We start from the raw sequence: 26424 nt of genomic DNA on the forward strand, positions 1-26424 counted from the left end.
TTCCCATCCACAAAAAAGGTAAAAAGACGGATCCAAGCAACTACAGACCTATCAGCCTGACTTCAATACCTGGAAAAATACTGGAGAAAATAATAAAAAAAACAGCTTTGCCACTACCTGGAAACAAACAAGATAATATCTCACAGCCAACACGGGTTTGTCAGAAACAAATCATGCCAAACCAATCTCATATCCTTTTTCAACACCATAACCAAATCAGTAGACCAGCGCAACATGGTGGACCTCATTTACTTAAACTTCAGGAAAGCTTTTGATAAAGTCGACCACTATCTCCTAATCAACAAATTTTTAAAAAGCGGAGTAGACTACAACACTTGCAGATGGATTAATAGTTGGCTGACCAACCGCACCCAATGAATTGTCCTTGTCACGCTGAGTAGTGACAGCCCCAGAGACATTCAGAGACTTTCAGAGTTATTCAGTAATTAAATAGTTAACAGTGTGTGTGTTTTATTAGCTCCTCCTATTATGATGCAAAATCCTGCTACATCATTCATGCATCACTTCCGTCCCCTCCAGATCCTCCATATTTGTATTGTTACATTCTTTGTTAATCGCCATGATGTAAGACGCATCTTATATGCCTCCTAAGGCATTCATTATTTTTTTACTTTTGTAATAAAAAGAAACCTTATTTTAAAGCAGATTCTTTCTTTTAATCCATCGACTCTCAGAAATGATTTATTATGGTCCACGCGGGCTGTAATTTATCTCTATTTCTGTCATGGTAGCAGAGGATGGTTCCTAACTATAAATATAAAAGCTATTGCATCTTGTAATGCCTGCAAAATGTAAGAATAAGAAGTTATTCTCTCAGTCCTTCATCGATCAGATGTCTAGTGATCACATCGATGACCTGGTGGCCCTTATCAATAATTCCAAAGAGAAAAGAAATACTGCCATGCAGGAGCAAAGCTCTCATGAGACAAAGAACCAAGCCAAAGAAGAATTTTTCCTTACCAGACAAGAGCTGAGCCGTGACAAACAGCAAAAAAACGTAAGTGCTGATCCTTTCCTTATGTTCAAAGCAAGCAAGTGATTTATGATGCACAAGTAATAAAACCTTTAGAAGCTCCGTGCCACCAGATTTATGACCAAAGTAATTTAGAAGAAGCTACAGTAATACCTTCTGAGTCAGCCAGTCAGGCAATCTCCGAAAGCAGTGATTTTACTAAATATGGCCTCTCTTTAAAAGCTAAACAGAAAGTAAAGCATTGCGATGAGAAACAGTCTCTCAGAAGCTCAGCCGGGACTTTGGATTCAATTAATGATCTAGATAGAATAAATGGGATGATAGCCCAGTTGGAGAAAACAATTCAAGACACCCAAGCATATTGTGCTCATTATGATGATCTGGGGACTTCCTTAACAGAAAAACAGAAAATGTTAAATGATGTTTGCTTAGATGATGTTCTTAAATCCAGGAAACAATTAAGTAGACTGAGAGAAATTCAAATGAATCTTCTAGAGAGAGAGCTGAGTAATTTTTCTATTCAGCAAAAAGAGCAGGAAAACAAAACTTATAATGTCATGTCTGCAAGGCAGGGAATGGAAATTTACCAGGGAATATCTGAGAACAAAGACATTCCACAAGAAACTCTCAAAGGTTATCCTGCAGCGACATCTAGTGGAGTACATGATTTTAAATTTAAGTCAAAGGCTGTGTTAACAAAAATCCCACAGGCTTTTACAGATGAATGGAGACATAAACGAGGCATTGTTTATAATCAACCTTCAATTAAACCACAAGCACCTCAAGCAAGCCAAGGTGCGCAGATGCAACAGGACCAACGACCACAAGCTCCAATTCTCCAAGCATAGCCACCAGTCCAAGCACCGCTACTAGTCCAGGCACCACCACCAGTCCAAGCACCCCAGGTACTGCAACAAGCAGCCATACCAGCTGCAATTCCAAGGCAACCTGTCACCTTAGCAACATTAAAAGGTGAGTCAAGATTAAAGAATAATGGACAAAATTATAAAACCTGGTTGCACGAAATAAGACTGATTTTAATTGCTGAGAAAGTGGATCATATGGCTTTTGATCCTCCAAATAGGCAGTGGACTAAGGAAGAAAGGGAGTCTAATAAACGTGCGACACTGTTGATTCTTATGTCTCTGGATACCGATTCCCACATGATATTACTGCAAATGAGTTAATCACATCTTTAGATTAACTTTATAGACCAGTTTCAAAAGAAGCAACATGTTTGTTATTCTCTGAACTTTTCACTACAAAATTAAAGCCTGGAGAGAAAATTGCTCCACATTTATCTAAGATGCTAGCAATGCAAAAGGATCTAATAGAGTGAGGCTATCAAATAGATCAAATGCAAATAAATACAGCGATCGTCAATTCCCTCAATCATGAATGGAAAGATGCTATTATAAAATATAATAACATACCGTTAGCCCAATGTACGACTCCTAGAGTATGCAAACTGTTAACAGAAGAAGAGGGGCTTATGCAAGGTAGACTCAAAGCTACATTATCCGGATACAAACCTACAATGAGTAGAGGCTATCAACAAAGGGGCTACACTTCAAGATATTCACGGCACAATCAGCCTAAAAGAGATGATTTTCAATGCTCTCAATCCAATGATCCTCAACGCTCTCAATCTGGTGATTCTCAACGTTCTCAATATCCTACTCCGCCCAGAGGAACAAATTCAAGAGGTTCCAGAAACAGAGGCTCCAGCAACTACAGATCATCTCAACGAGGTTCCAAAGGTGAGCCATGTCCTTATGTCAATTCTTTCATCCTGAACAATGTTCCACAAAAGAGTCCACAGTACAACATTCGACATTTATGGACATTAGACAGCGGAGCAGCTTTTCACATCACCTACCAGAAAGAACTTTTCACAGAATTTCATAAGACTGACACCAAAGAATTGCATGCTGTATCAGATCACTTATGCAAAGTTGAAGGAGAAGGAACAGTCTACATAAAAGAATTGGATCAATTCATCCCATGTGTTTTATACATTCCAAGCGCTACAAGCAACTTACTTAGCACATATCACCTGAATGAAGACTTAGGTTCTGAAGTGACCCTTAAACTAAAGGAAGCTTACATCATTAAGAATGAAAAAAATCATTGTTACTGGTTTTCCAATTAGAGGTGTTTACTACTTAAAGCCAAATCCTCCTACAAAGGTTGATGTTCCAAAGAGCGAAAGCACAGATCCAGAGAGAAAACCTGTTGCCACTATAGATACAAAGGCTCCTAAAGTCAATGAGGTTCAAGAGGTTCCCAATGATGTTTCAAATGTTAAACCTGTATTAAGAAACAAATCTTTTCATTTCAGGTGTGTTCATAGATGGCACTGTCATTTGGGCCACGCATCTTACCCAGTCTTATCCAAGATGCCTGAATTTGTAAATGGTTTTAAGGTTGATAGTAATTACAAAGTTCATTTAGACTGTATGGTTTGTAACTCCTCAAAGTTCAAGGCTGCACCAATTGCTCAGCATGCCACATGTTTGTCTACATGCATTTTTGATTTGGTTCATACCGACATTGTCGGTCCATTTCGGCCTACTAAAAGTAACTGTAAGTATTTCTTGACTATTGTTGATAGTTATTCTAGATTTGGGTATGTGTACCTAATGAAACAAAAATCTGAGACCTTTCAGATCTTTAAAGACTTTGCTGCAGAAGTACTCACTCAATATGGTGTCCGCATCAGAAGAATACAAAGCGATCGTGGTGGAGAATTCATGTTGCAGCAATTCCAAGGATGGATGAGGAGAAATGGAATCCATCATCAAGCGTGAGCACCTTACACGCCCTCTCATGATGGTATAGTTGAACGTTGGCAGGGGGTCCTACAGACTATGTTCCGTTGCCTTTTAGAAGATGCTGACATGGACAATCTATATTGGGGTGAAGCACTCAGGTATGCCAATTATATTGTTAACCGCACTTGGAGCAGTGTTATACAACAGACTCCTTACTACCTTCTTCATGCAAAGAAGCCTAATATTCAAAACCTCCACATTTTTGGCTCATATGCCATGGTTAACGTTCCACTGGTTCAAAGAAAGAAAGGAGGTCCAGTGTCAAAAAGACTGAGATTTATAGGTTTTGATGAAAGTTCTAAGTACTACAAATTTGCTGACACTAATCACAGAGCTGTTGTTTCTAACTCAGCTAAATTTGAGGAAGATACAAATTGGTCCAGAATACACAGTAATGATACTTCAGTTTATTTTCCTAAAGATGATGTTCAAGGTACAGCACAACCTGATCCACAGGCAGCTGTTCCAGATGATGTTTCTACAAGGGATGATACACAGTCTTCAACAGTCGCAGATGATGTCCCTAGCGATGCAATTGGAGACGGAGATGACCAAGATGAAGGATGGACCACATTTCCAAGACGTTCACAGAGAACCACGAAAGGAATTCCTCCAAAGAGATACGAACAGCAAGTATTACACAAACCTTTTCCTTTTCTATGTAACAATGGTACACTTCCTCCTAAGAATTTTTCTCAAATAAAACATTTGCCTGAGTCTGAACAAGAAAAATGGTATGAGGCTATGGAAAATTAACTGGACAGTTTAAAGAAACTTAAAGTGTTTCAATATGTTGAGCCTCCAACGAACAAGAAGATTATTGGCACACGATGGGTCTACAAAATTAAACAAAAACCAAATGATGAGAAAATATACAAAGCAAGACTAGTAGCACAGGGGTACTCACAGGTGTATCCTGAAGACTACACAGACACATTTTCACCTACAGTTAAAAATGAAAGTGTCAAAATTGCCCTAATCACAGCTATTGCCTTGAATTTAGAAGAAATCTACGTGAAGAGCGCACCCGGGTTCCAGGATCGAGAAGGGGATGTCTGGTACCTGCAGAAAAGCCTTTATGGTCTAAAACAGTCTGCCCTCATGTGGCACCGCTGTCCCATTGAGAAGCTAAATTCAATGGGCTTTATTAAGTCCTACTCTGATGAATGCGTGTTTACAAAAAGGCAAGGTAATGTTTATGAAATTATACTTGTTTATGTTGATGACATTGTTTATATTGGTCCTAACAAATGTATGAGTGAAATTTTTGCAAATGGTTTAGAAAGACATTTTACTTTGAAAAGTTTAGGGCATATTCATGATTATTTAGGAGTTAAGATTGAAAAAACTGAGAAGGGGTTTTGCCTTTCACAAGAGAGCAAAGTTGACCAACTTTTGCACAATTGTAACATGTCTAACGCACATCCATATCGTTCTCCTATGCAAACTGATTTTTACAGATTGTCACAACAAGATTATCCTCAATTTGAAGACCAAACACTTTATCGGTCAGTAATTGGGTCACTGTTATACATTAGCAGTTGGACAAGACCCAACATTTCACTGAGTGTGAATCTTTTGTCAAGGTATGTTGGCAAAGCAACTACGTTCCATCAGACATGCATAAAGAGGCTGCTGAGATACATGAAGTATACAAAGGACATGAAGTTGTTCCTAGAGCTGAAACACGACAAGTATCCTGAATTGATTTGTTATGCAGATGCTGACTGGGCAGGTGATAAAGAAACGTGTAAAAGTACTTCTGGTTATATAATGTTTTTGAATGGTTGTCCAATTTTTTGGAAAGTTAGAAAGCAGAATTTTATTTCTTGTTCTTCCACTGAAGCTGAATATGCTTGTGTTTCTGATTGTTGTAATGCATTAACCTGTGTTTCTGCTCTCGTTGATAGTATTTGAGGCGATCCCATGAAACCAATTGGTATTATGGAGGACAATGTTTCAGTCACGTTTATATCTGAAACTGAGTATGTTCACGGCACATCAACATAAGAATGCAAGAGAATACATAAAACAAGGATTCGTGAAATTACACTATGTGCCCACAACTGAACAAATTGCTGACTTGCTGAATAAACCATTGCCAGCTGACCAACACGAATACCTATCCAAGAAAATGTGCCTTATGTGAACCAATGTCCCTGGTGACTGCCAAAGAAGGGGTGTCACGCTGAGTATTGACAGCCCCAGAGATATTCAGAGACTTTCAGAGTTATTCAGTAATTAAATAGTTAACAGTGTGTGTGTTTTATTAGCTCCTCCTATTATGATGTAAAATCCTGCCACATCATTCATGCATCACTTCCGTCCCCTCCAGATCCTCCATATTTGTATTGTTACATTCTTTGTTAACTGCCACGATGTAAGACGCATCTTATATGCCTCCTAAGGCATTCATTATTGTTTTACTTTTGTAATAAAAATAAACCTTATTTTAAAGCAGATTCTTTCTTTTAATACATCGACTCTCAGAAATGATTTATTATGGTCCACGCGGGCTGTAATTTATCTCTATTTCTGTCAGTCCTCAACAGTTCCAACTCCACATGGAAGAACGTAGGCAGTGGGGTACCATAGGGTTCTGTCCTGGGCCCTGTGCTCTTCAACATTTTCATCAATGACTTGGACGAGGGAATAGAAGGGCAACTGATCAAATTTGCAGACGACACCAAGCTGGCGGGGGTAGCCAATACCCTAGAAGACAGGCTAAAATTACAGAAAGACCTAGACAGACTAACACAGTGGGCCCATACCAACAAAATGATGTTTAACATTGACAAGAGCAAAGTCCTTCACTTAGGCAGAACACACTGGACACACATACAACCTGGGAGAAAACCCTTTTAGCAGTAGTGACTGTGAAAGAGACCTCTGAGTCTTGGTGGATAATCAAATAAACATGGGCCAACAATGTGCAGCAGCAGCTAAAAAAGCCAACACAATCCTAAACTGCATAAACAGGGGAATACACTCCAAGACCAGGGAAGTCTTAATACCACTCTACTACGCCCTGGTCCGACCACACCTGGAGTACTGTATTCAGTTTTGGTCACCACACTTCAAAAGAGACATTGAAACTCTGGAGAAGGTGCAAAAAAGAGCAACCAAGATGATTAAGGGACTGCAAACCAAGACTTACGAAGAGAGACTGAAGGAACTGGGCATGGATAGCCTAGAGAAAAGGAGGGCCAGAGCGGACATGATAGCAGTCTACAAGTATACGAGGGGATGTCACAGAGAGGAGGGGATCACTTTATTCTCCAGGGCTCCAGAGGGACGGATGAGGAACAACGGTTGGAAGCTGACCAAGGAGAGATTCAACATGGAGATAAGGAGGAACTTCCTGACGGTCAGAGCGATCAACCAATGGAACAACCTACCAGCAGACGTTGTGAACTCCAACACTCTGGACATTTTTAAGAGAAGATTGAACTGCCACTTGACTGGTGTTCTATAGGGTTCCTGCTTGGGCGGGGGTTGGACTTGATGGCCTTCATGGTGCCTTTCAACTCTAACAATAAATAAATAAATAAGTATAGGAGATATAGGATAGCAATAGGACAGGGGACGGAAAGCACTCTAGTGCACTTGTACTCGCCCCTTACTGACCTCTTAGGAATCTGGATAGGTCAACCATAGGTAATCTAAGGGTAAAGTGTTGGGGGTTTGGGGATGACACTATGGAGTCCGGTAATGAGTTCCACGCTTCGACAACTCGGTTACTGAAGTCATATTTCTCACAGTCAAGTTTGGAACACTTAATATTAAGTTTAAATCTGTTGTGTGCTTTTGTGTTGTTGTGGTTGAAGCTGAAGTAGTCGCCGACAGGCAGGATGTTGCAGCATATGATCTTGTGGGTAATACTTAGATCTTGTTTAAGGCGTCTTAGTTCTGGGCTTTCTAGACCCAGGATTGAAAGTCTAGTTTCGTAGGGTATTCTATTTTGAGTGGAGGAATGAAGGGCTCTTCTGGTGAAGTATCTTTGGACATTTTTAAGGTGTTAATGTCTGAGATGCGATATGGGTTCCAAACAGATGAGCTGTATTCGAGGATGGGTCTGGCAAAAGTTTTATAAGCTCTGGTAAGCAGTGTGAGATTGCCAGAGCAGAAGCTGCGTAGGATTAGGTTTACAACTCTTGAAGCCTTCTTGGCTATGTTATTGCAGTAAATCTTTTGTTATTAGTATACCGAGGTCTTTAACCGAGTGGGGATTATCTGTGATAATTTGATTATTCAGTTCGTATTTGAAGTTCAGATTCTTCTTCCCAATGTGTAGGACAGAGCATTTGCTAGTTGAGATTTGGAGTTGCCATGTGTTAGACCACTCAGAAACAGAGTTCAGGTCTTTTTGGAGAGTAGTTGTGTTATCGGTGGTATTGAAGAGTTTTACATCGTCGGCGAAAAGGACATAGTTGCTTGTGATGTAATCGCAAAGGTCATTGATGTAGGGAATGAAGAGCATTGGTCCCAGTACACTACCTTGGAGAACACCGCTTTTAACTGGGGCAGGGTGGATATGGTGCTTCCTAATTTGACCACTTGTTATCTGTTTGACAGGAATGCTGTAATCTAGCTATGGAGGGATCCTGAGATGCCATAGGATTTGAGTTTTAGGAGTAGTTTGTCATGGACCACAAAGGCTTTGCAGAAGTCGATATAAATTGCATCTATAGATTTCCCTTGATCTAGATGAGTTGTCCATATATTTTTGCAGTGGAGGAGTTGCAGGTTGCAGGATAGTTTTTTTCTGAAACCAAATTGTTTGTTAGAGAGCAAATTATTAGTTTCTAGATGGAGAGTAATTGATTTGTTTATAATTGATTCCATAACTTTGCATGGGACGCAGCATTGTGAAATTGGTCTGTAGTTATCGACAAGAGAGGGGTCTCCTTTTTTGAACATGGGGATGACCATTGCTTTCGACCATAGCTTAGGAAGTGTGCTGGTTCTGAAGGATTTTTTGAAAATTATGCTTAGTGGTTCAGCTATGGCAGAAGAGAGCTTTTTTAGGAAGTAAGCAAAAAGACCATCTGGTCTGACTGATAGAGAAGGTTTAAGGTCACATAATGCTTTTTCAGCTCAGTCTTCAGTGAAGTCTACCTGGGTTAGGTCATTGAGGGAGTTTGAGGTGCGATTGATGAAATTGGGGGATGAGCCATTGCTGTTAACAAAGACAGAGCCAAAGAAAGAGTTGAGGAGGTTGGCTTTGGATGAATCATCGTGGTTTTCTTTGTTGTTGGGTCCTTTGAGAGGTGGGATGGGTCTAGAGTCTTTGAGTTTATTGTTGACAAAGTTGTAGAAAGCTCTATTAGATTTGGTGTGTAGGAGGTTTTCCTCTTGTTTGCTGTAGTAGTTCAGGCATTCTGCTTTTATTTGACTGCAAATGCTTTTGTATCGGCTTTTGAAGTTGGAAACGTGTCCTTTTTTGTTTTTCCTCCAGAGAGATTTTTTTCTTCTTTGTAATTTTCTTATTGAGGTGGTGAGGTTATTTTTTTTTGTTTATGGTACATGTTAGAGGTACTTGAAGTCTGATGATAATTTTCATTTCAAGTAGGAATGTGTTGTAGAGGTCATCAGCAGTGTAGCATTCAGAGAATAGAGTGTTCCAGTTTAATATTGAGAGATGGGCTTCAATGAGTTCATAGTTCGCTTTTTTGAAATTGAATTTTGGTGTTGTATTATTTTGGTGGATCATAGTGTGGCTTAGATTGAGACTGAAGTTTATCATGCTGTGGTCGCTGTTGGAAAATGATTATGTTATTTGTAAGTCATATATTGCACTTTTGCTTTTGCAGAAGATGAGATCCAGACAGTTATGAAGTCTGGTATTGTTAGTTACTAGTTGGTCGAATTGGACTCAAGTTTCTCAGTTACTGGATGAGAAATTGGATTGCATTTAACCTGTGTATTGTGTGTACCAGAAAATCCCTTTGACATTTAAAAAGGGAGTTTTTTCTGCTTTTCGGTTGATAGACTTTTGGTTTTCTTTCTATCGTGTGGTGTGTGTCTTTCTGGACTAATTACCCTGTAATTACGAATGGTTGGGACACGCCGGCAGAACATAAGCAAACCTGCAACAACCTCTATAGAAAATAATGGGTTCAATGTAAAAGAAATGTATTATCTCTTTTAAAAACTCTAGCAAGTATATAATTATGAGAATTTGTTAATTGGCCTTCAATGTTTATTTCTTTTTTTATCATAGAAGAGATTTTGTAACATTATTTGTCCAGGTAAACTAGTGCAAATGTTACATTCATGACTTTTCATTGTTTGGAAAACTAAAATATTTGTTAGGTCATTTTAAAAAAACTGTTCTTAATTGTTTATTTATTTATTTATTATAAACTAGGAAGTATGGGCATGTTGGCATGAGCTTCTGTTGTATTTGGATATTGAAAACAAATGGTTGAATGAGCTGGAATCAAAAATCAAGGCAACAAAAAGTGTCCAAGAAGGAACAGAAGATATATCAGAAGAATTAAATGTATGTAAATTATCCATGCATATTTTTATTTATTTTTCATATATTTATTTATATATCTGCCTATCTCACAGCATTGGGTGAGGGACAAAATATCAAAATGAATGCACAACAAAAACAAAATAATAATTATAATGAAAGAAAAGAGAAAGTTTTGGAGAAGATAATACAAAGACCTGCGATAGAAATAGAATGACTGTGGCAAAAGAAAGCAAAGATATTACTGATAGTAATATGCACTTTAGGTGCAATCACAAAACTACTGGAGTACCACTTGAACAACATTAGGATTAACAAATTCACTATCAATCAGTTACAAAAGAGAGTTTTACTTGAAACAGCTTACATCCTGCAATCCCGTAACACCTTCATATATCCACATCTGTCTCTGTTCCAGTTCCTTTGAAAGAATTGATAGGTAGACAAAAATGCCAAATCCAGTTTCAACACCAGAAATCCTAACATAGTAATAGTAATAATTCTTATTAACAATAATAGGGTGGGGTGGGGTGGGGTGGGGTGGGCTGGGATGGATTGGATTGGATTGGAATGGAATGGAATAGAATAGAATAGAATAGAATTCTTTATTGCCCAAGTGTGATTGGACACACAAGGAATTTGTCTTTGGTGCATAAGCTCTCAGTGTACATAAAATACATTTGTCAATGGTTAATGATTGTCGTAGGGGTCAAAAAAGCAATGAGGAAACAATCAACAATAAAAATCGTAAGGATACAAGCAACAAGTTACAGCCATACAGTCATAAATGGGAGGAAATGGATGATAGGAATTGTTGTGGTTGGCTCTGGCCCAGCTCCTGCCCCAAGGAATGTGGAGGTGGATGCAGGGGGAACATCAACATGTCATAGGACTGTTTTATTGTCGACAGAGTCAGGTAGTGCAGTTTCCTCAGACGAAGAAGAAGGTGGGAGTGACTTGGAAGAGGGGGGCTTGGCACACAGCCCAGGAAGCCAATCTCCATTATCTTCGGTCGATTCGGATGAGGAAGTGTTAGACCCACACAAGTGCAAAGTTATGCATCGAAGAGACCAATTGAAGAAATATTACAGGAAATAAGAGAGGCCACCTGTGTTTGGGTGAGGCTCCAGTAATTAGAGCTGTTGCTATAAATAGCAGCGTGCTAGTTTGGCCATTGTGGAAGATTATCTGATCGCAGTTCTTCAGGATCATGCCTCGCTCTGTCTGAAATTTGTTTGTGGATTTTTCACGACTTTGAAACCAAAGCAGAGCAAAGTGTGGGGGTATCACTTTGTGGAAGAAGGAGGGCTGTGACATTCCTTCACAGCTGCTAGCTAAGTACTTAAGGACTGATTAAGGGGATTGTACAGACTACCAGGTTGTTTTGGGACAAGTGCTCTTTGCAATACAAAAAGGGTGCTTTGTTTCTTTTGAATTTTGGTGATAAAGTACTTTTTTTTTAACTTTCAAGTGTGTGTGTGTCTGAAATCTGTACCCTTGAATTTTCAGGAGACTCATACCATAGAGCCCAGCAGAACAGGAATGATGAGGAAAATCTATTAGTAATGTTCTGCTGGGCTCTCTGGTAGAAGCCAACCGAAAATTCATGGGTAAAAATTTCAGACACACACACGTTTGAAAATTCAAAACAATGTCCTTTATCACAAAATTCAAAAGAAACAAAGCACTCTTCCCCAAAACAACCTTGTCGGCTGTACAAGTCCCTTAATCAGTCCTTAAGTACTTAGCTAGTAGCTTTGAAGAAATGTCACAGCCCTCCTTCTTCCCATGAAGTGAAACACACACACTTTACTCTGCTTTGGTGTCAAAGGCGTGAAAAATCCACAAACAAAGTTCAGATACAGCGAGGCACGATCCTGAAGAACTGCGATCAGATAATCTTCCACAACGGCCAAACTAGCACGCTGCTATTTATATCAGCAGCTCTAATTACTGGAGCCCCACCCAAACACAGGTGGCCTCTCTTATCTATCTCCTGTAATATTTCTTCAATTGGTCTCTTCGATGCATAATTCTGTGCATGCATGGGTCTAACACTTCCTCATCCGAATCGACCGAAGATAAACGTGACCAATCAGCCTGCCGGTCTGACACAAAGCACCGCAGGTATTGTTCCAAAATTCCAATCGTTTTTTCTGTTCCCCCATCAGTCTGAGGGTGCTGGGTCGAAGCAAGACACACTTGGACCTGTAAAGCAGACATAAGCTCTTTCCAGAACCATGCCGTGAACTGATTTCCTCGGTCTGACACAAGTCGATCTGGAAGTCCATGGATCCGGAAGACACGTTGCAAAAACAATTTAGCGGTGTCATGGGATGTGGGTATCCGGTGACAGGGGATGAAATGGACCATTTTTGTCAACGTCCATCACCACCATGACTGTGGTGAACCACGATGAGGGGGGCAAGTGTGTGACAAAATCCATGGACACAGCTCACCACTGCCTCGTGGGCGTTGGCAATGGCTGTAATAATCCTGGCGGGGCCCTGTGGCTGACTTTACCGCATGACACAGTTCACATGTGGCAACATACGAGTGAACGTCATCTTGGATTCGCGGCCACCAAAATGTTCGAATCACTAAGTCCAAGGTTTTAAACAAGCCAAAATGACCCGCCACAGGATTGTCATGGCATTGGGACAGAATCAATCCGCGAAGCAGCCCTGCTTGGACATACAAATGGCCCCGGTACTGGAGCAGTCCATCAGCAAATGTCCAGGGAGAATTGGGCACCATCTCCCTCACCCACTGTGCCACAAACCCGTCCCTCCACTGCATCTCCCGGATACGCCTTCCCAAGTCGACGGGGTCCTGGGTAGTGTTGTGGTTGGCTCTGGCCCAGCTCCTGCCCCAGAGAATGTGGAGGGGGATACAGGGGAAACTTTAACATGTCATAGGCTTGTGTTATTGCCGACAGAGTCAGTTCAGAGTTTAGTTTCCTCGGACGAAGAAGGTGGGAGTGTCTTGGAAGACGGGGCTTGGCACACAACCCAGGCAGTCAATCTCCATTATCTTCCATTGATTCAGATGAAGACATCTTGGACCCACGCAAGCGCAGAATTATGCGTAGAAGAGACCAAGTAAGGATATATTACAGGAGATAAGAGAGGCCACCTCTGTTTGTGTGGGGCTCCAGTAATTAGGGCTGCTGCTATAAATAGCAGCATGTGGGTTTAGCCATTGTGGAAGAATATCTGATCGCAGTTCTTCAGGAATCATGTGTTGCTGTTTTCTGGACTTTGTTGATTTTTCACGCCTTTGAAACCAAAGCAGAGCAACATATGTGTGTGTTTCACTTCGTTGGAAGAAGGGGTGTGAAGTTTCTTCACAGCTGCTAGCTAAGTATTTAATGACTACTTAAGGGAAATTGTACAGACTACCCGGTTATTTTGGGATGAGTGCTCTTTGCAATACAAAAAGAGTGCTTAGTTTATTTTGAATTTTGTGATAAAGAACATTTTTTTGAATTTTCAAATGTGTGTGTGTCTGAAATTTGTACCCTTGAATTTTCGGGCGGCTCCTACCAAAGAGCCTGGCAGAACAGGAAGCAGCCAGCGCTTCCGCTGGCAAGATTGTCTGTAACGGGGCCGGCTCTTTCGGATGCAGAAACTCCGGTTTCCTAGACAAAGCATCTGGTCTTGGATTCTGGAAGCTGGGTGTATACTGGATCTGAAAGTTGAACCTTGCGAAAAAGAACGACCAATGTATCTGTCGTTGGTTCAACTTTCGGGCCATTTGCAGATACTCCAAATTTTTATGGTCGGTCCTGACCTCAACCTGATGCCGGGTGCCCTCGAGATGATGTCTCCACGTCTCGAACGCCGACTTGACTGCCAAAAGTTCCTTTTCCCAGATTGTGTAGTTTCTTTCCGAGGGCATGAGTTTTCTGGAGTGGTAGGCACACGGAAACAAGGTGCCACCTTTGGGACGGGCCTGTAGAGGTACAGCACCGACGGCAACACCAATGACAAATGGCCAACATGGATCTGGATGCTGCAAAAAGGGCTCTTTCATGAAAGCGTCCTTAAGAGCTATAAAAGCCTGCTGCTCCTCCTCACCCCACTGAAACGAGACCCGTTTTTGCAACAACCGGGCGAGAGGCGTGGTCAACTGGGCAAACCCTGGTATGAATGTGCAATAGTAGTTTGCAAACCCCAACAACCTCTGCACATCCTTGACTCTCCTTGGAGGTTGCCAGGTTTTTAGTGCTGACACCTTGCCCAGGTCCATGGCTATGCCCTCTGGAGAAATGACATGACCTAAAAATTCTTTGGTGGTCTGCAAAATCTGACATTTCTACAGCTTAGCATATAAACGGTGCTCTCTCAACCAGAGCAGAACCCGGCGCAAATGTCCCAAATGACTAGACTTGGAGGGGGAGTACACTAAAAGGTCATCCAGATATATGACCACAAAATGGTCTAACATGTCCCAGAATATATCGTTCATCAAATGCTGGAAAACAGCCGGGGCATTGGTGAGTCCAAAAGGAATCACTGTATACTCAAAATGCCAGTATCGGGTTCCAAACGCTGTTTTCCACTCATCCCCTGGTCGTATACAAACCAAATTGTAAGCGCTGCGTAGGTCTATCTTGGAAAAAACAGTGGCAGCTCGTAAATGTTCCATTAATTCCGGAATCAGGGGCAAGGGATAGGGATTGCGCACCGTGATGGCATTCAGGCGCTGCTAATCACAACACAGATGTAAGTCCCCAGTCTTTTTTTTAACAAACAAGACGGGCGCTGACAACGTGGAGGTCGATGGCCTGATGAACCCTTTGGACAGATTTTTATCTATGAAGTCCTTGAGGGCCACTAATTCAGGTTCCGACATAGAGTACAAACGACCAGCCGGCAACTTGGCATCGGGTAACAGTTCAATGGCACAATCATAAGGGCAATGCGGCGGCATGCGGTCCGCCTCTTTTTCATTAAAGACATCCGCAAACTCAGCGAGGCCCTCTGGTAACACTGCTGCGGGGATAACGGGCCCTTGCAAGGCACAAACATGATGATGGTGGTCTACACCAGTGATTTTCATCCTTTTTTCAGCCGCGGCACATTTTTTACATTTACGAAACCCTGGGGCACATTGAGCAGGGGGAGGGTGGGGGCTAAAAAAAAGTTTGGACAAAAATTTTTCTCTCTTCCTCCCTTTCGCTCTATTTCTCTCTCCCTCCCTCTTTCTCTCCCTTCCTTCTTTCTCTCTCCATCCCTCTTTCTTTCTTTCTCTTCCTTCCTTCCTCTCTTTTTTTGCTCTCTTTCTCTCCCTCCCTACCTCCCTCTATGTCTTTCTCTCTCTCTCCTTCCCTCCCTCTCTTTCTCTCTCTCTCTCGCTTTCTTTCTCTTTCTTTCTCTCTCTCTCTTGCTTTCTTTCTCTCTCTCTTGCTTTCTCTCTCTCTCTTGTTCTCTTTCTCTCTCTTTCTCTCTCTTGCTTTCTCTCTCTCTCTGAGCTTTGCGGCACACCTGACCATGTCTCACGGCACACTAGTGTGCCGCGGCACACTAGTGTGCCGCGGCACACTGGTTGAAAAACACTGGTCTACACATTGTAAACTAGGAAACGTGACAACATTCTGCGACCTCACCACCTGAGGATCATGCGCCCTTAACCATGACAACCCCAAGACCAGAGGGAAATGGAGGCCCTGCATGATATAAAATTGTAAATGAGTCCCGATGCTGATCCGCACCGGCAAGGTCTGAAATCGGATGGGCCCAGACAACAACACCCGCCCATCAATGGTTTCTACAGTCAACGAAGGGTTCACAGGACAAAAGGGCAACAAATGTCTTTGTGCAAACTCCTCATCCAGGAAATTTGTGGTGGCCCCCAAATCCATGAGGGCAAGAGCAGAAATCAATTGAGTACGCCGATCCATCAGGAGCTTGACATTAATCGTGAGGTGACGGTACGTTCCGGGGTCGTTATCCAATGAATCCTTAACCGATGAAATGCCAGCCCGACCTAGCATTGCCACCAAGCCAAGCTGCCCTCATTTCCCGACTGCACATCTGGCAGGGAAACCAGGGGCATCGGGACAGCCATCGAGGAATCCTGACCTATGGTGGGAACAGGAGTTGATGACTCTGGGGGCTGTCCTGCAAGAGTCAGCGTGGCAACAGGAGGACCAGGAAGATCCAAAACTGCGGCAGCAACCGTGCTCCTTCGTTTGCAGGCACAGGCATTCACGAAATGACCTGCACCCCTGCAATAGAAGCACCGGCCTGTCGCACGTCGCTGCGCTCTCTCCTCCAGGGACAAACGGGGTCGCACAAAGTTCACCTCCATGGGCTCCCTGGCAGGGGCATGATCCGCTAGACAAGAAGGCAGGGCAGGCAAGAAGCTTTGTGCACCAGCTCATCAAGCATAGCCTCTGACACGCCATCCTGAAACCCGTCCATCAAGGCGGCCTCATTCCACTGCACCTATCCACTGAGGTTACAAAAGTCACTTAAATATTTCACCAATGGGCGCGAACCTTGTTTCAGCTGTTTCAACGCCCTCATGGCCATCTGCTCCCGCACCGGATACGAAAACTGCCATCGCAACTGGGCACAAAAGTTGGTATGATCCTGCAGTATCGGATCATCTCTATCCAGAAATGGAGACACCCAGGAAGCACCAGGGCTGGACAACAAACTGCAGAGGAACGCCACCTTCTCTAAATCTCTTGGGAAATGGGGCAGTTGTGCATTAATAAACAACTGTACTTGACTGAGGAAAGCTACAAACAGCCGTCTGTCACCCCAGAATTTTTTAGGCAGAGCCACAAAGCATTTCCTCCTTGGCAGGGGCTGTGGGGCAGGAGCTGCTGGCTGCACCGGTGGAATGACAGGCTGCTGAGATAAAATTTCCACGTGGTTCTGTAATTGCAGCACTATCTGCGTTAACCCCTTGATTTCCAACCTCAAAACATGGAGGACAGCTTGGATTTCTGCCATATCCGCAGCCATGAGCAGATAAATGCCAGAAAGAAGGGAAGCAAACAATCCAAAACACTTCACTCTAGAACGGTGTGTGTCTGGGGTGGTGGAAGATTATACTGTTCTGCCGGGCTCTCTGGTAGAAGCCTCCCGAAAATTCATGGGTACAAATTTCAGACACAGACACATTTGAAATTTCAAAACAATGTCCTTTATCACAAAATTAAAAAGAAACAAAGCATCCTTTTTGTATTGCAAAGAGCACTCTTCCCCAAAACAACCTTGTCGGCTGTACAAGTCCCTTAATCAGTCCTTCAGTACTTAGCTAGTAGCTGTGAAGAAACATCACAGCCCTCCTTCTTCCCACGAAGTGAAACACACACACACTTTGCTCTGCTTTGGTGTCAAAGTCGTGAAAAATCCACAAACAAATTTCAGACACAGCGAGGCATGATCCTGAGGAACTGCGATCAGATAATCTTCCACAACGGCCAAACTAGCACGCTGCTATTTATAGCAGCAGCTCTAATTACTGGAGCCCCACCCAAACACAGGTGGCCTCTCTTATCTCCTGTAATATTTCCTCAATTGGTCTCTTCGATGCATATGTCTGCACCTGCATGAGTCTAACACTTCATCATCCGAATCGACTGAAGATAATGGTGATTGGCTTCCTGGGCTGTGTGCCAAGCTCCCCTGTTCCAAGTCACCCCCACTTTCTTCTTCGTCTGAGGAAACTGCACTCCCTGACTCTGCCGACAACAAAACAGCCCTAGGACATGTTGACATTTCCCCTGCCTCCACCTCCACATTCCCTGGGGTAGGAACTGAGTGAGAGCCAACCACAACAAGTAATAGTAGTGCGGACTTAATAAATAGTTTGACAGTATTGAGGGAATTATTTGTTTAGCAGAGTGATGGCGTTCGGGAAAAAACTGTTCTTGTGTCTAGTTGTCTTGGTGTACAGTGCTCTGTAACAATGTTTTGAAGGTAGAAGTTGAAACAGTTTAGGTCCAGGATGCAAGGGGTCGGTAAATATTTTCACAGCCCTCTTTTTGACTCGTGCAGTAAACACATTCTCAATGTGTGGCAAGTTGGCAGCAATTGTTTTTTCTGCATTCTGATTATCATTTGAAGTCTGTGTCGGTCTTGTTGGGTTGCTGAATCAAACCAGACAGTTGTAGAGGTGTAGATGACAGACTCTATCATTCCTCTGTAGAACTGTATCAGCAGCTCCTTATTTATTTATTTATGTATTTATGTATTTATGTATTTAGTTAGTTAGTTAGTTAGTTAGTTAGTTAGTTAGTCCAATACAAATTGAGAGTTAAAGAGAATAAAAACATGTAGTAGTAAATATCAGGGAAAGGATAGAAGAAAAGATATGAGAATAGAATACGTCAATGAAGAGTAGAGGAAAGGATATATGAATGGGAGAAAAGATATATAAAATATAGGAGATATAATTGGACAGGGGATGGAAGGCACACTAGTGCACATGCTCGCCCCTTACTGACCTCTAAGGAATCTGGAGAGGTCAACTGTGGATAGTCTAAGGGGATAGTCTTTTCCTTTTGCTGAGTCATCTGCTTGCTGCTGCTGCTACCTTAAGTGGTTGTAATATCATCGGAACTGAGCAAGCCAGCCGGATCCTCCCCATTGAACTGGATGGTCCTGAGAAGCCGTGGCGCCAGATGGTGGGGGCGCCCGGTATCGGAGGGGCCATCGGAATAGGTGGACTTACAAGGAAGGAGGAGACCGAGTCGGAGCCAGAGGTTGAAACTTATTTTACTGAGCCCACATGGAGTCTGTACTAAAACCATGTAAGACTGTAGAGGGACTGGAGACTGGGAGCAGAGGAGGAAAAAAGGTGATTGTGGATCCACAGAAAGAACTGAGAGTGCCAGCCAGTGGCAGTGGCTGGCACCAAAGATCCCAAGATCCTGAAAAACAATATACTTGGACTTCTCCTTGGTCATTGAACTTTTCTCTCCAGAACTCACTCTTTAGAACTGGTGCTGTGTTGCTGACCTGATGGAATATCATGTTTAATTATTTCCTATATTTTTTGCACTCTACAACTTTAGCACTTTATAACTTTAACGATTTTTTAATAATTATATGTTATTCTATTAAGATCTTGAGAATAACCTAGTGTTAATTAATATCCTATTTAGTGTAATTGGTTTTTTATACTGTTTTTCTTTTTAATTGAATCTATATTGAATTTTTAATAATTAATATTTTAGCTAATTTCTTAGAAGGGGTTTTAAAACTAATGAATTATTGGGGTGGGTATGATGATATGTATGAAATGAATGATTGTTATGGGTGGGCTGGGTGGAACTTTGGCATGGATGAAATAAATGGAAATGGTATGAATGACTTGATTAGCCTACCTGACACAGGAGAGGCAGGAGGGGAGGGGGCACCGATGTCTGAGCTGGTAGAGGGTCGGAATATTCCGGTCCTGCTGGGGAGAGGCAGATATGGCGGGGGCCACAGAGCTAGCCGTTCCAGGGGAACGAGAGATCGTTGCGTAATAACGATCCCTTGTTCCGGCTCTGTGAACCCAATCCTGGGTGCTGGTGATGAGTGTAATTCTGGCCCTGGGCTCAAGCTGCTGCTACTCAATGCCAGGTCGGTGGTAAATAAAGCTCTCCTCATCCGGGATCTGATCCTGGATGAGGAGGCCGACCTGGCATGTGTCACTGAAACCTGGCTGGGCCCACAGGGAGGAGTCCCTCTCTCTGAAATTTGCCCAGCCGGGTTTCAGATATGGCATCAGCCTCGACCCCAGGGAAGGGGGGGAGGAGTGGCTATTATAGCCAGGGAGAGCCTTGGCTTGCGTAGACTCGTTGCTCCAGAGATTGCGGGCTGCGAGTCCCTCCTGGTGAAGTTGGACTTAGGGGTCCAGATGGGCTTGTTTCTCACGTACCTGCCTCCCAGCTGCGTGTCACAAGCCCTGCCTGTGCTACTCGAGGAGGTAGCCGGGTTGGCGGTGGGGTTCCCCAGACTTATTGTCTTGGGGGACTTTAACCTGCCGTCACTCGGTGAAACCTCTGGACTGGCACAGGAGTTCATGGCCACCATGACAGCCATGGACCTGACCCAAGTAGTACAGGGTCCGACTCATGAGGGGGGCATGCACCCGACATGGTATTCCTCTCTGAGCAACTGAGTAATGGTCTGAGACTAAGGGGCTTAGAAGTGTTGCCTGTGTCATGGTCAGACCATTTTCTACTGCGGCTTGACTTCCTGGCTCCAATCCTTCCCCGCAGGGAGGCGGAACCGATTAAGCTGTTCCGCCCCAGACGCCTGATGGATCCAGAGAACTTTCAGAAGGCGCTTGGGGTTATTCCAGATACACTCGTACACAGTTCGGCAGAGTCTCTGGCTGAGGCTTGGAACAAGGCTGCAGCGGAGGCTCTTGACCGAATTGCACCGTTGCGACCTCTCCGCGGCACTAGACCCCGTAGAGCTCCATGGTTCAACGAGGAGCTCCGGGAGTTGAAACGCCAGAAGAGACGTCTAGAAAAGCGATGGAGGAAGAGTAAGTCCGAATCCGATCGAACACTTGTAAGAGCACATGTTAAGACTTACAAAGTGGCGCTCAAGGTGGCAAAATGCGCGTATCATTCCGCCTTGATTGCATCAGCGGAATCCCGCCCGGCCGCTCTGTTTAGGGTGACCCGCTCCCTTCTTAATCAGGGGGAGTTGGGGAGCCCTTGCAGAGTAGTGCCGAGGATTTTAACACGTTTTTCGCTGATAAAATCGCTCGGATCCGAGCGGACCTCGACTCCAATTGGAATACAGAGTCGACTGACAACGAGTCAGTTGAGGTGACTGGGGCACGTACTTGTCCACCTGTCTGGGAAGAGTTTGATCTGGTGACACCTGATGAAGCGGACAAGGCCATTGGAGCTGTGAGTTCCGCCACCTGTTTACTGGATCCGTGTCCCTCCTGGCTGGTTTCGGCCAGCAGGGAGGTGACACGGAGCTGGGTCCAGGAGATTGTCAACGCTTCTTTGGGGAGGGGGTCCTTCCCGGATCCCTACAAGGAGGCACTTGTGCGCCCCCTCCTCAAGAAGCCTTCCCTGGACCCAGCCATTCTCAACAACTATCGACCAGTCTCCAACCTTCCCTTTATGGGGAAGGTTGTTGAGAAGGTGGTGGCGCTCCAACTCCAGCGGTCCTTGGAAGAAGCCGATTATCTAGGTCCTCAGCAGTCAGGATTCAGGCCCGGCTACAGCACGGAAACTGCTTTGGTCGCGCTGATGGATGATCTCTGGCGGGCCCGGGACAGGGGTTTATCCTCTGTCCTGGTGCTTCTTGACCTCTCAGCGGCTTTCGATACCATCGACCATGGTATCCTTCTGCACCGGCTGGAGGGGTTGGGAGTGGGAGGCACTGTCCTTCAGTGGTTCTCTTCCTACCTCTCTGGTCGGTCGCAGTCGGTGTTAGTGGGGGGTCAGAGGTCGACCTCTAGGTTACTCCCTTGTGGGGTGCCTCAGGGGTCGGTCCTCTCCCCCCTACTATTTAATATCTACATGAAACCGCTGGGTGAGATCATCCAAGGGCATGGGGTGAGGTATCATCAGTATGCAGATGATACCCAGCTTTACATCTCCGCCCCGTGTCCAGTCGGCGAAGCAGTGGAAGTGATGTGCCGGTGCCTGGAGGCTGTTGGGGTCTGGATGGGTGTCAACAGACTCAAACTCAACCCGGATAAGACGGAGTGGCTGTGGGTTTTGCCTCCCAAGGACAATTCCATCTGTCCGTCCATCACCCTGGGGGGGGAGTCACTAACCCCCTCAGAGAGGGTTCGCAACTTGGGCGTCCTCCTCGATCCACAGCTCACATTAGAGAAACATCTTTCAGCTGTGGCGAGGGGGGCGTTTGCCCAGGTTCGCCTCGTGCACCAGTTGCGGCCATATTTGGACCGGGAGTCACTGCTCACAGTCACTCATGCCCTCATCACCTCGAGGTTCGACTACTGTAATGCTCTCTACATGGGGCTACCTTTGAAAAGTGTTCGGAAACTTCAGATCGTGCAGAATGCAGCTGCGAGAGCAATCATGGGCTTTCCTAAATATGCCCATGTCACACCAACACTCCGCAGTCTGCATTGGTTGCCGATCAGTTTCCGGTCACAATTCAAAGTGTTGGTTATGACCTATAAAGCCCTTCATGGCACCGGACCAGAATATCTCCGGGACCGCCTTCTGCCGCACGAATCCCAGCGACCAGTTAGGTCCCACAGAGTTGTCCTTCTCCGGGTCCCGTCAACTAAACAATGTCGTTTGGCGGGACCCAGGGGAAGAGCCTTCTCTGTGGCGGCCCCGACCCTTTGGAATCAACTCCCCCCAGATATCAGAGTTGCCCCCACCCTCCTAGACTTTCGTAAGCTCCTTAAAACCCACCTCTGTCGTCAGGCATGGGGGAATTGACATGTTCCTTCCCCCCTAGGCTTATAAAATTTATGTATGGTATGCTAGTGTGTATGATTGGTTTTAACTTGTGGTGTTTTAAAATTAATTTAAATATTGGATTTGTTTACATTGTATGGCGATTGCTGTGAGCCGCCCCGAGTCTGCGGAGAGGGGCGGCATACAAATCTGATTAATAAATAAATAAATAAAATAAAATGTTGGGGGTTGTGAGTTTGAGCTTTCTAAGTTGGCACAGAAAATACATTCTTTGTTGTGCTTTTTTGGTGACATTTATGATCTTAGATGACCATTTTAGGTTTTGAGATATGGTAGAACCTAGAAATTCAAAGATCTCTACTGTTGATACTGTGTTGTCTAGTATTGTGAGAGGTGGAAGGATGGGAGGGTTTCTCCTAAAGTCTACCTTCATTTCTACGGTTTTAAGTGTGTTCAGTTCCAGATTGTTCCAGTCGCAACACGAGGCTAGTTGTTCAACCTCCCGTCTGTATGTGGTTTCATCATTACCTCGAATGAGACCAATCACTGTTGTATGGTTTACAAACTTCAGTAATTTAACAGATGGATCGTTTGAGATGCAGTCATTGGTATACAGAGAGAAGAGAAGTGGTGAGAGTACACAGAATTGGGGGGCTCTTATGCTAATTGTACAGATATCTGATGTGATTTTGCCTAGCTTCATCTGCTGCTTCCTGTCTGTTAGGAAGCTTGTGATCTACTTACAAGTGTGTTCAGGTACCACTAGCTGATTTAGTTTAGTTAAAAGAATGTCTGGTATGATAGTGTTGAATACTGAACTAAAGACTACAAAGAGGACCCTACATAGGTCTTTGGAGATTCAAGATGTTATAGGGTAGTGATGGCGAACCTACAGCACAGGTATCACAAGTGGCATATGGAGCCATATCTGCTGGAACGCAAGCCATTGCCCTAGCTCAGCTCCAACGTGCATCTGTGTATGGGCCAGCTGATTTTTGGCTCACTCAGTGGCTCTGGTAGGATGGGGGAGGGCATTTTTACCCTCCCCCAGTTCCAGGGAAGCTTTTGAAGCCCTGGGGAGGGTGAAACGTGGGCCCACTCGGCCCACCAGAAGTTGGGAAACAGGATGTTTCCGGCCTCCAGAGGGCCTCTGGGGAGATGGGGGAAGTGGTTTTTGCCTTACCCAGGCATTGAATTATGGGTGTGGGCATTCACGCATGTGCAATAGCACACATGCACACTCTTTTGGCATCCAAGGAAAAAAGGTTCACCATCACTGTTGTAGGACGTGGTGCACAGCCATATTAACAGCATCACCTGCCAGTTTATTTGCTTGGTATGCAAATTGCAGGGGGGGTCTAATAGTGGATCCATGATGGCTTACAACTAGGACATCACTAGCCCTTCAAAAGTTTTCATAACTACAGATGTTAGAGCAACTGGTCTGTAGTAATTCAATTCCTTGATGGAGGGCTTCTTCGGCACTGGGATGGTAGTAGAGGGGTTTAGAATATTTTGCCTCTGCCAGTTGGATGAAGCTCTTTCTTCCACAGCAGCTGATAGGCCGCTGCATTATCTCCCTCGCCAAAAGGCTCCTAGCTATTCGCCCCAGCCCTTTCATCACAAAAATCCACATTCAGCCACAGCCTTTTGGCCACATGGGACATTTCGTCACCATCCAATCATAACAGTCCTAACAAAATGCTACTTTGGGAAGGAAAGAATGGGACAGTTCGCTCTTTCATACACACACACACACTAGTTAATCTTGAGGGTCCCCAAAAATGGGGGGAGGGGGCTTTGGGAGCTCTTTCATACACACACACACACCAGTTCTAGTCTGACTCCCTTCTCATTCAGGAGACTGTTACAGAATCATAGAGATGGAATGGATCTCAGAGGCCACATAGTCTGACTCCCCTGCTCAAGCAGGAGATTGAAACAGAACAATAGAGATGGAGGGGACCTCAGAGGCCACACAGTCTGACTCCCCTGCTCAAGCAGGAGATTGAAACAGAATGATAGAGATGGAGGGGACCTCAGAGGCCACATAGTCTGACCCCCCTGCTCAAGCAGGAGATTGAAACAGAATGATAGAGATGGAGGGGACCTCAGAGGCCACATAGTCTGACCCCCCTGCTCAAGCAGGAGATTGAAACAGAATGATAGAGATGGAGGGGACCTCAGAGGCCACATAGTCTGACCCCCCTGCTCAAGCAGGAGATTGAAACAGAATGATAGAGATGGAGAGGACCTCAGAGGCCACATAGTCTGAACCCCCTGCTCAAGCAGGAGATTGAAACCGAATGATAGAGATGGAGGAGACCTCAGAGGCCACATAGGCTGACCCCCCTGCTCAAGCAGGAGATTGAAACCGAATGATAGAGATGGAGGGGACCTCAGAGGCCACATAGGCTGACCCCCCTGCTCAAGCAGGATATTGAAACAGAATGATAGAGATGGAGGGGACCTCAGAGGCCATCTAGTCTAACCCTCTTCACAAGCAGGAGAATTGGCCTCCCAGTCAAATATCTGGGCTGCTAAATTGGCTGGTGGAATTCCCTACCTCACAACAAGCTAATCTTTAAAAAAGCTAATTTGGGAAGCCAATCAGAGCAGTCCTCACAAAAGAGGGGTGGGAGAAAGAGCTAGGTAGCATCCTCTTAGCAAAGGACAGAAGTGAAGTTACTGGTTACTGTCTGGGGCCCCTTTATGATCTGGTTGTCATGGTGATCTGTAGAATTTTTACGATGCGTGGAGGCTGATGCAAAAGGAACAAGCGGTTATGACAAAACAAATTAGAGGGCATCTAGTCCAACCCCCTTCTCAGGCAGGAGACCCTTACAGAATTGGATGGGACCTTAAGGAGATCATCTGTAATCATAGAGATCATCTAGTCCAACCCCCTTCTCAAGCAGATTTCTACACAGTCTGAGAGATGGAAGGGACCACAGAGGTCATGTAGTCCAAACTCCTGCTTAAGTCAGTGACCTCTACAGATTCCCATACAAATTAACAAGTGTTGGAAAGGACCTCGGAAGTCATCTGTTCCCACCCTCCCACCCTCCACCAGTACAAATTAACAAGAGTTGGAAGGGACCCTGGAGAGAGAGAGAGAAAAGCAAAGGAAGTTTGAGAAAGGACCATGTAGCAGTGAGTTCCCCCGGCCATATTAGCAGCTCAGAATTTGTCAAATGTGTATGGCTGGAACGGCGGGGTGGGACTGGATGACCTCCAAGGTACCTTCCAACTCTTGTTAAATGTGTATGGGTGTAGGGCGGGGGTGGCCCACTACCCCCACTTCTGAGGCCTCAGAGTTTTTGCCTCTTTCTTTTCTCATAAGTGTTCCACGCATCGTAAAAATTCCACAGATTACATGACGACCAGGTCATAAAGGGGCCCCAGACAGTAACCAGTAACTTCACTTCTGTCCTTTGCTAAGAGGATGCTACCTAGCTCTCTCTCCCACCCCTCTTTTGTGAGGACCAATCTGATTGGCTTCCCAAATTAGCTTTTTAAGGATTACCATGTTGTGAGGCAGGGAGTTCCAGCAGCCAATTTAGCAGCCCAGAAATTCTGCTTGTGAAAAGGTAGGATTAGATGGTCTCTTAGGTCCCTTTCATCTCTATCATTCTGTTTCAATCTCCTGCTTGAGCTGTGCGTCAGACTAGTTGGCTTCTGAGATCCCTTCCATTTCTATCATTCTGTATCAGTCTCCTGCTTGAGCTGTAGGTCA

General features: G+C 44.3%; 1 protein-coding gene across 1 annotated transcript in view; it reads left to right on the top strand.

Moving 5' to 3' along the window:
• Positions 1-26424, top strand: part of LOC139167142 (dystrophin-like) — a 1540372-nt gene that overhangs the window by 414444 nt on the left and 1099504 nt on the right. The window contains exon 24 of the mRNA XM_070751563.1: positions 10199-10333. Coding sequence (XP_070607664.1) covers positions 10199-10333 — 135 coding nt within the window. The remainder of the gene's footprint in view (positions 1-10198; positions 10334-26424) is intronic.

This window comes from Erythrolamprus reginae, chromosome 4 (assembly GCF_031021105.1).
Source record: "Erythrolamprus reginae isolate rEryReg1 chromosome 4, rEryReg1.hap1, whole genome shotgun sequence".
Classification (NCBI taxonomy): domain Eukaryota; kingdom Metazoa; phylum Chordata; class Lepidosauria; order Squamata; family Dipsadidae; genus Erythrolamprus; species Erythrolamprus reginae.